Below are 10907 nucleotides of genomic sequence, written 5' to 3'. Positions count from 1 at the left end.
TGCTGAAACAGTAAGAAATAACATCTGCACAGTATATTAAAAGACTGAAGCTTTATATAACTAAAGTGCTTTAATGATGTTGAGAACAGTCAAAGTTTGCAGAGAAAATTTTCAAAAATCTGATAAATTGCAAAGTGAAACTACTAAACTAAAATTGAAATGGAGGAAGCCTCTAGAATTGAAATGGAGAGAGGAGGCAGAACAGCTACATGACACATCAATGGCCAGCTGTGGAAAATTATAAATTGGATCACTTCTCAAAAAACTGTAGACCCCTTTCACTTGTCATACTGGCATTGGAAAAAAATGGCAAATATGTGACCACCATAACAAATCCTAAGAGCAACACAAAAAAATATACAAACACTTTAATTCCCAGCAGAGCAATGAGAATAAACACGTCTTTGGAAAAACATCCTTAAAAAAATGTTCAGACACATCTTTCTTAAAAAAAAAGGTAATGATACATAAGAAAAATTAAAACCAAAATATTATTAAGTGTAAGACTGGCAAAATCATAGAATCTTTTTGGTTGGAAAAGACCTTTAAGATCACCAAGTGCATCCATTAACCTGACACTGCCAAGCCACCACCAAACCCTGCCCTTAAGCACCACATCTACATGTTTCTTGAAAAACTCCAGGCATGGTGACTCAACCATTTCCCTGGGCAGCCTGTTCCAGTGCCTGACAATGCCCTCTGTCATAACTTGAGGCCATTTCCTCTTGTTCTATCATTTGTTTCTTGAGAGGAGACACCAACATCCACCTGCACCTCCTTGCAGATAGTTACAGAAAGCAATAAGGTTTCCCCTCAGCCTCCTTTTCTCCAGACTAAACCCCAGTTCCTTCAGATGCTCCTCGCAAGACTTGTTCTCCACACCCTTCACCAGCTTCAGTGCCCTTCTCTGGACTCACTCCAGCACCTCAATGTCTTTCTTGCAGTGAGAGGCCCCAAACTTAACACAGTACCCAAGGTGTGGCCTCACCAGTGCCGAGTACAGCAGGACTGATCCCTCACTATTCCTGATACTAGCCAGGTTGGCTTTCTTGGCCACCTGGGCAAACTGCTGGCTCCTATTCAGCCAGCTGTCTACCAATATCTCCAGGTCCTTTTCCTCTGGGCAGCTTCCCAGACACTCTTCCCCAAGCCTGTGGCATTCCATGGGGTTGTTGTGACCTTGGGACCAGCACTAAGCTTTGTTGAATCTTACACAACTGGCCTCAGCCCATTGATCCAGCCTGTATAGATCCCTCTGCAGCACCATCCTACCCTCAGCTCCCTCCCAACTCGGTGTCATCTGCAAGCTTACTGAGGGTGCACTTGATCCCCTTGTCCAGATCACTAGGATTAAAGAGAACTGGCCCCAACCCTGAGACCTGGGAACACCACATGACTGGTTGCCAACTCCAATTTAACTCCATTCACCACAACTCTTTGGGCCTGGCCATCCAGCCAGCTTTTTACCTAACAAAGTGCACACCCATCCAAGCCACAAGCAGCCAGTTTTTCCAAAAGAATGCTGTGGGAAACTGTGTCAAAGGCTTTACTAATGTTCAGGTAGACAACATCCACAGCCTTTTCACCTCATCTGCTAAATGGGTCACTTCATCATAGAAGGAGATCAGGTTCATCAAGCAGGGCCTGCCTTTCATAAACCCATGCTAATTGGGCCTCAATGCCTTGTTGTCCTGCATGTGCTGCACACAATAATAAAAATAATACAGTAAAGGTAATAATTCAGAGACTGAGTTACAAAACATTTCAGGATGCTTTATATTCACAAGCAGTAGGAAAAAAATTAGTTCTACTACCCTTGTGGGATTAGGCTGGCTGCTGGCACAGCCCAGGAACCCTGCCACTGGGGACTTCCTACACTCCTGGAACCACTGACTTCAATGCCACTAGTTTCATTTATTTTTTTTTTCTTAGCAGTCCTAAACAATATACTGGAATCTGAATTGTGCCACACATCCTTGCAAGACTCACCCTTTGGTACTTTCATGATGAAGGGGTGAGTACAGGTGTGTATGCCTGTGTGAAAGGGAGGGAGTATATTTTTAGGTCCTTTCTCCTTTTCACTAAGCATGGGAATGGCAACACGAGTAAAATGACTGGCAATGATACTGCCTGTAACCTCTTGCTAAATAAAGACTAACAAGAAACATATGCCAACATTTTTAAGAAACACTCTATAATCTGCTATTGCAGACAAAGTGACACCCCAAATCTAAAATATATTTATCTTTCATCCTTTGAATATGGCCTTTTATTAATTACCTCCAGAATACCAAACTCAGTGTCTGTATATGTGCATTTAACAGTGGTTAAATATTTCAACTAGTTCTCAAAAATATGAGGAATCAACACTCTCCTAAAGTTGGGGTCTACCAAGTGAGAGAAAATATTTTATTCTTAAAAATGTGCATTTATTTAGCTTGGTAGTATTTTCTCACAAAATTAATAGAATTCAAATATAGCAGGGCTTAATCCACACCATCCTGCTATTAAACTTTTGTAGGGAGCTACCAATGTTCCCCACCTGTTCTCCAGGCTTGAAATCTTGAAGCGCGACACATTCACACCGGTCATCCTCTAAATTGTAGCCTGTAGTGATCTATCCAAGGAAAGACAAACAAAAGCACCGTTAGTATTTTATATTTATCTCCACCACCACTGACAAAGCATTGCTCTATTAGAAACAACCATTAACAATAGCAATTGCATACATTTCTTTCTCTGCACAACATCGTATGGCTGGTAGCAATTGTTTTACAATTCCTGAGCAATCTCTTTTTAAGAAATATCTGCATTAAAGAAATATAAGGGAAGAAAAGCTTACCTGAAGTGAATGGAAAGCTCTGAGGAAAGTCCCCTCCATTGACTATAGACAGTTCCATGCTAAAGAAGGAATCTTGGTATAAAGTTTTGGAGTTTTCAGTCACTCCCAAGAGGCCCAAGGGAGCAAGGCACTGACAGCTCTGTATGCTGTGTGTTATCCTTCAACTGCCAGCACATTTTTGATCTCTCAATGAAAAAGGATTAGATAACTATGGATCTTCAGGGGACACAATCTTCAGAGAATTATAATTTACTTACACATAATCACCTTATCTAAAGTTAAGTAATATTCTTAAATTCTAGAAGGATTTTTTTAAGGGTAGCAGGCAAGGGAAGAGGATAAATTTTCTAAACAAACCTGTACTTCTCAAAAAAAAAAAAATTACAAAACCGTGAAGTGGTCACACTAACAAGTAAAGCTATCCTAAAAATGCAATACTCTTTTAAAGTGACAAACAGCATGTTCTTGAGTAGTATTACCAAAGATGGTAGCACAGATGCAGCCATGGGATGGACGACAAGCTGCTGAACAATCAGAAGGCAAGTTTTATGGTAGGTATTCTGAATTCAGTACTGACAGAGCTAACTTATGGGAAAATATGCTCTGGGCCTGGGGAAAAACTTAGAAGCCAAAAATTCTTTCTCAGCCTTTGTAAATGAAAACATACTTGTTTGTACACTGACTTATATGTGACTTGTGGTATACCCTAATTCCCATCTTGGATGCAGTTTGTCCAAAGACAGAACTCCACGGACTATTTTGACAGCTTGGTTGATGGTTTTTGCATGTTAATAATTTTATGCTGTTTGTATCATCAAGCATGCATTTGTCTGCCAAAACAGTGCTCTCCAAGTGAGCACAGGGAACTTCCTTACGATGCAGCAAACCCAAAATGGCAGCCACAAGCACCAGCAGCCCAGCTCTGCAGAGGCCTGCAGAACTGCTCTGCATGCAGATGCCATCAATTCAGGTCTCTTAGTGGGTTTGTAGTATGTTGAGATCAGAAGAGAACACAAGACTCATGCATTACAGCCTCCTGCAAAACACTGGCTGTAGTACTTGTACACAGAAATGCCTGTACCTTTGCTATGCTGGACTAAACAATTTTTAACTAAGGTCTCTCTCTACTAACTCAGAAGGTTTTCTAGCCCTGAACTGCAGGTTGCAATTGCTAGAGGATTTACTATGACAAATATACCTTCCAAGTTCAAATACAGTCGTCTTGGGAAAATCTGCAATTTCCATTCAAAAAAGGGAACTCTTGACAGCACTTGACCTGTCCTGAATTTTTCTTAGTGTGTAAACTCAATTAACTACTTCTGAATGTGAAAACTCCATTCCAGTTTCTTGAAATGCTTATGGAACAGCAGGCTTTCAAGGACTGGGGAAATTCTAGTATGCTAAGAGAAAGATTCTGTCAATTTAAGCATGCTTCACTAGAGTACTGCTTGCTTTGGGAATTGTTTTTTATTTTTGACTTAAAAAAAAATCTCAACAAAACCAGCAGCACTTCTGAAAGGCTTTTCTGTAATGCATAGTGGAGTGCTAGACTCTTTATTTCCTCTTTCTTTTAATAGCAGTCACGTAAGAGAATTAACAGGGTGTTTACTTCTCTTCCCACATGATAGCTGACAAATTGCATCCCTTCAGTTTTACTTCTGAAGCAGACAGATACATGAATTTCAAGTTGTCTATAAAGAATGCAATAGTCTGCTTGGTCAGTGATTAAGGGTGGACCCAGCTCAACAGGTAGAATGTAGCTTATACAAAACGCTGGCAGAACTGGTAATCAACCTCTGACAGTCAAAATACAATCCCACTAAAAAATAACAATGAGAAATTCATGAAGACAACCATTTTGATACAGTTCTTAGGGGCAGGCTGATCTCATTAATAGTGTCAGAAGCAAGAAAAAGCTGGATGGACCTATCTCCAGTTAAAACCCAAAGAGCATTTTATTTTCTAGCTTATGGAAAGGGGCCTTGTGGAATAAAGCAAGAATAGGGATCTATAGCAGCTGATTGACTCAAGAAGAATTTCAGCACCACACTTGGAATAGACTAGACAGGGGTGCATACAACACTATCTTTCACTTCTTACTTTCCTGCAATGAAGAACAGTTCCCTTAAAAAAGGGACATGCTATGTCCCTTTAAAGGGACATGCTATGACTAGAGCAGAATCCTCCCTCACCTCCCTCTACAATAATATAAACTACAACACAGACAGCTTACAGTTATCTAGAAGATTTTTTTCCCCATTTCTGATAGCACAAGGAAATGAACACACACAACAGAAATAGGTTTAGTAACTTTTCTTAGCCCAGTATCAATATTACAGTTTTTTATCCTTCCTAAAACTACAACCATCTAACCTACTTTCTGTAGAAATATGAAACTAATTAGGAAAGCATGTATATACACACAAAACATTTAAGTTCAGCATTCCCTCACACCTCCCCCTCCCCCCACCCTTTAGGATACAGTTCAGCATAAAACAATGCTTCCCACCCTGATACACTACTGCACTAGCAGGTTTGGCTCCAGAGGCTGGCTCCATATCAAAACCATTGTTAAAGAGCATAAGAAAAATAAAAATTACTTTATCAATTTAAATAGAAGTTTCAATTATTAAAACAACATAACTAGCTGCTCTTTTAATATAGGCTACTTAATTTTTTTCCCTCCCTGAACTTTAATTCTCTTCCTCTTTCCTCTAATCCCTACTTTGAAGACACTCATTAAGAGTTGTCTAATGAATACAGACAAGTCTCTGCAAAAGCATCTGAAAGAGATGCCCAGCAGGAGAAGGGTACAGGAAGTACAGATACTTGCAGCTAAGACTTATGTTACAAAAATACACACTTCTGAATTTTAAGCAAGTTTCTTTACATTGGAGACTCTGATACAAGCTCTATTGCTAAATCAAAGTTTTGAGAGTGCATAACAAATAGTGAAAGGCAACAATCGCTGTTAAAGGACAACAGATAAATCACCTTTTCATAGGCCAAAATAAACAAACCCCTACCACACACACCCACAACGTCGTAGCCTAGCCTACCCTGCTGTATTTGGTAGAGTCATAGTAACAACAGAACAGCTAAATGTCAAGTGAAAAACAACTTGCTTTACAATTTGTTAATTCAAACCAGGCTTTTCTTATACTGACAATACTAGTGCATGCTGCTGTCCTCACACTCAGGTCAACTCTCCCACAATAGAAGCGGATTACTTCAATTGTGTGGATGTATTCACTGCTTACAATAAATACTACCTACTGGAAACACAACTAGAAGTATGAATTTTGAAGTGTACATGAGACCAGCAAAATAACACTGATAAACCATCCTCTTACGGGCTCCCATTTCCTCACTTCAACATTAACTAGCCTGCTAATGAAATCAAGACCTCATCTTCTGAACTAGCTCACGTAAGCCAAAATGTCAGCAGGTCTGACTTTCTATATACATATGTCACCTTTTAAATGTTTAATATGCCCTAAAGTAGGATTTTTGCATTTTGTTTCTTTGATGTAGTAACAGATGTACTGCTTTTGTTGAACTAGGCTTTGTTCTTGTTGTTGCTGCCTTCATAACAAGGCTCTTTGGGCATGGTTAGGAGAGCAGGCAGTATTTTTTCGTTGCAAATTTCTAAGCAGTTTCCCTAGTGGTAGCCAGGGGAGGCAACCTCCGTCATTGTCTGCCTTCCCACTCTCAGAACAAACCTGTCCAGCACTGTGAATCTTTTTCAGCCTGTCAGAAACAAAACTCCATGCCAGAGGAATATTCAAACTTGGCTGGAAAAAAAGTACAATGTAACTGAAAACTTTTAAAAGGATGTTATACATGTACAAAACATAACTTTATGCAGGCATGCAATCACTTACAAAGTTTTCTCTAGATGAAGAAAGTTCTCCCTGAAAAGCTATCATAAGACATTTAAGAAACTGAAAAATCTTTCCTTCAGGTACTACTAGGTTTTTAGTGTCACTTGGGAAAATGAAATACCTCTGTTAAGAAGGATAATGAAAAGAGTTATTAAACTGTTCTACAACAGCTGAAAGGCTTAATACTTAAGCTCTTTCAGCAACACTGAAGAAATCCTTACCAGTCCATTAGTATGATTACACATGTCCCATAGAGGTATTAGAGCCAATGTAACTCTGGAACCATCTTCTGTTGGAATCTGGTTCTGTCGTGTCATAACAGAGGAAACTGCCCATCTACAAAAATTAGAAACATTAGATGGTCAGTGCTCAAAACATCAGTACATAATTGGCTGTAGTCCAATATGAAGCAAACATTTAGGCTGGGAGTTTCCAAACTTAGTTTTCTTAAAGATCACACTGACTAAAGTAACCCTGGAAGACAGTACCACTTGCAGGAGAACCAGCAGCTCCTATGTTTCCAAGACATGCACACAGACTCATTCCGAAATCAGGACTGCAATCCCACCTCTCTCCTGCACTCTGCAACAGAACCTTCCTACTTCCCATTGTGTCAGCCAAGACCCACTCCCATGTCACATTCTGCTTCCACAGCTCTTCACTGTACACCTACCTCTGGTCTCACATCCCAAACCTGGGGTCAGCTATTACTGCAGACTTCAGAGTAGCTCTCCTCTACATGCAGACTCTTGTAAAAGCCACGGATATTTTTTCCCTCGCTCCTTAAAAAGCTTATGTGCCACATGAAACAGAAACCTGTGTCATCACCTGACACATCCATGATATTCTGGTAAGTGCTTCTCTTCAGTTTGCCAACTTTTGGCTTAGATCAGTATTGCAAAATTTTCTGCTTAACAGAATAAAGAGGGAAAAAAAAGCTCCAATACCTGACACAGATATGCAGGTAAAGAGAATGAAGAAAGTACAACATAGTCTATAGAATCATAGAATCACAGTTCAGCACACAGACATCATTCAAAACCCTTCTAACTCAGGTTAAGCAAGGGAAATGCCAGCAAATGGACTTAAGAATCTTCAGCAAAGCTTAACACTTCAGTAATTTCTAAAATTTCATTTTTATTTTATTTCCAGCAAAAATGAATGTTAAATGCCAAAGGGAAAAGAAAATCTTAGTTTCACTATATTTTGGCCTTAATACATATATTTGTTGTGGGGTTTTTTTGTGTTTGCTTGGTTGGGGGTTTTTTTGTTATTGTTTTTGGTGTTTGGTTTTTTGTTTGTTTGTGGTTTTTTGTTGTTGTTGTTGTTTTCATTTGCTCGTTTTTTTTCAAGGGGGAAGGAATACTACCAGGAGAGAAGGTCAAACTAATTGTACCTCCCCCTGATTCCACTACTAGCAAGTATTTAATATACAAACTTAGACTTTCAGAAGGATTTTTTTCAGAAACACGTGAGATGGCTTAGGAAGATGCCATCCAACTGAAATCTACCTAATTTCTTAAAAAGAAAGCTAAAATTGTGGAGCAATTCTGATATACAAACACTTAAAAAATATAATAGCAATATGTTTCTTTTAAATTGTTGTATTTCATATGCATAATTTTAGACCACTTCACATGTAAGTCAGCCTGTTCCTCTGTGACCCTATAAGTGAAGGAGACATGCTTTGGAAATCCGACTTTCATGGACTTACCCAGAAGTACAACTAGGGTAAAAAAAAAAAAAAATCCCTGTAAGACCTCATGAATGCCTTTTATTCATAGTATTTTAATAACTTAACAGAATTAAAGCTCTCATTATCTTAATTATTCTTATTTTTATCTTAATTATGTCATCCTCTATAGCATCTCAAAGTGACACTCAGGCTTCACATGTACAGCTTCAGTTTTCCAGCTCTCCTGTTCAGCAGCCACTGCACATACTGGGTTTTACTACGATGTGCTGCTGGTAAAGCCTTTTATTGAAAAAAAAAAAAAAAAAAGAAAAAAAAAAGAAAAAAGAAATCTCCAAACCCAAAATCCAAATCTCCTGCAACACCAAATGCATTATTTTCTTAAGAAACAATGAATTACCTTTCTAATCTCAAGACTATGTGTGTCAGTTGACTAAATTAACTGCTCATGACTTCTCCTTTGTAACAATTAAAATCTGCATATTTATTTTACTTCTTCATTAAGAAAGCACATAAGTATCAAGTCCTACATTTAACATTCCAATAACAACCGGGATTTGCTACCAGTGAAGTATGTCCAGGGTCACACAGTTCAATATATTAAAAAAAAAAAAAAAGAAAAAAAAAAAAAAGAGAGAGAATTAAAAGACAGACCAACCTGTAGTCGTCATAAGTGAAAGAATCCTTTAAGGGCAGTTTGCTGGCATTAGGATGGGTCTGGGAAATGCAAGTTTCAGAAAAAGGTGCAAAGAGAAAGAAAAGAGAATTCAGAAATCAGTCAGCAGAATTTCATTATTTAGCTGCCTAACAGATCCTAACAAGAGCCAAATGAAGCAGGAGGCGTCCAGCCGCGCTACAGAGGGATCATCATGCCATTATGCTCTCATACATCACTGTCAACTTAATTTGTTGTGCCCAGCAGCCGCCATAAATCTGTTTCTTCATATTTCAAGACTGGAACCTACAGACATTGTACAAAAATAAAAAATTTAAGGTGGACTGATTATGTGAAGGTAAAGCAAAACCCAGCCTCTGGTGCAGGGTGGGGGAAAGAAATGATACAATAAGCACATATTAGGTTTCACCAACTTCCACATTTTTCCTTTTATCTTAGATATCTGTAAGGTATTTCACAAACACAAGTACAAATTATATATACAAGGCTGTCAGCTCTTCCTTGATTCCTGTCAAGGTTTTACCCAATACAAAATACACCACACTACGAAATAAATCAGATTAAAATACTTAAAAGTTCTAGGGACAAACCCAGATTAGGTAGTACCTGCATTCAGACATCTATGCATCCTCTCATTTGAAAGTGGAGCAATGCCATTTGAGAATGCATAGGGTAGCCATTACTAAAAGCATAATACACAGATTTTTAGAAAAGCTTTAAGAAGCTGTAATACCTGTTACATTTCCAATCAATTAGCTTAATAAAAGTTTTAAAAATACAGGTAGCTTTAAGCCCACACTTGTATACTTTCCTTAGAACTTTGTCCCAATTCAGAAATGGATAGCCATAATAGCATAGATTTTAATCCTCAGGTTCAATTAGGTCTCAAAGACAAATGGAAGTAAGTGATCAAATGGCTATTTCAGAAGATACAAATGATTTTTTTGCATAGCTCTGTCTTTGCGACACTCTTAATGCATGAAGCTCCATGTAGAATGCAGTTTTTTACTCTTGATGCATTAGCATCACAAGTGCATGGTAATTTATCATTTCTCACTCTAATGTACTTGCTGGCACCGTGTGCAGGACAGTAGGGGATGAGGTAAAAGTGGCTCAAACCGTAAATCAATTAGAAAACAAAAGCTTGTGCTCAGTGCGCAATTTTAGGCAAATTATATATTACAAAAGCCTGCCAATTGGGTGTTAGGTCCCAGATGTCCGCTCTCCCTCAGCCCCTCAATTAACCCTTTGGACGGACGTTCTCTGGAACAGGACATCAGCCAACAATTCCGGAGCCCGCCGTCCCTTCCCTCGCTTTCAGTTACTTTTATTTGTACTTCTTAGAGCACTCTACATTTCCATACGGTTTTCATTCACACGGACGCTACCGTCACCGCAGAACAACATTCCTCGAGTTCAACTGCCCCAACACACTTTACAGAGCTATTTCTCCTCACAGACATCCAGCCCAAAGGCGGAACCGCAACCTGCGCCGGCCCATCCTCGCCGCAGCAGCGCGGCCGGGGCTCGGGGCTCGGGGCTCCGTCCCAGAAACGCACGTGGCCTTCAGCTGGAAGGAACCGTTCCCAAGAACAAACACTATCCTACAGCACTCCTTTACGGCAATTTCGTTTCGACTTTCATTGCTTGAATTATTATTCCAGTTTGCAGTAGCTCGATAAACTAAGCAGGGAAAACTCAGCGCGGAGAACAACAAGCCCGCTCCGCTTTCAGCGCAGTCACGGGCGCGCCTGCTACACCGCGAGTGGCTGTGCAGGGCCGGGATCCCCCCCTGCACCGGAAGTTTTCAGG

At 39.5% G+C, this 10907-nt stretch overlaps 1 protein-coding gene across 1 annotated transcript in view; it reads right to left on the bottom strand.

Moving 5' to 3' along the window:
- SETD3 (SET domain containing 3) overlaps positions 1 to 10907 on the bottom strand; it is a 35438-nt gene that overhangs the window by 5368 nt on the left and 19163 nt on the right. The window contains exons 6-8 of the mRNA XM_009998018.1: positions 9078 to 9136; positions 6948 to 7062; positions 2543 to 2617 (exon numbers count right to left, since the gene is read on the bottom strand). Of these exons, the coding sequence (XP_009996320.1) occupies positions 2543 to 2617; positions 6948 to 7062; positions 9078 to 9136 (249 nt within the window). The remainder of the gene's footprint in view (positions 1 to 2542; positions 2618 to 6947; positions 7063 to 9077; positions 9137 to 10907) is intronic.

Source organism: Chaetura pelagica, unplaced genomic scaffold (assembly GCF_000747805.2).
Source record: "Chaetura pelagica isolate M959 unplaced genomic scaffold, ChaPel_1.0 scaffold354, whole genome shotgun sequence".
In the NCBI taxonomy this organism is placed as follows: domain Eukaryota; kingdom Metazoa; phylum Chordata; class Aves; order Apodiformes; family Apodidae; genus Chaetura; species Chaetura pelagica.
This window is presented reverse-complemented; position numbering and strand designations above follow the sequence as displayed.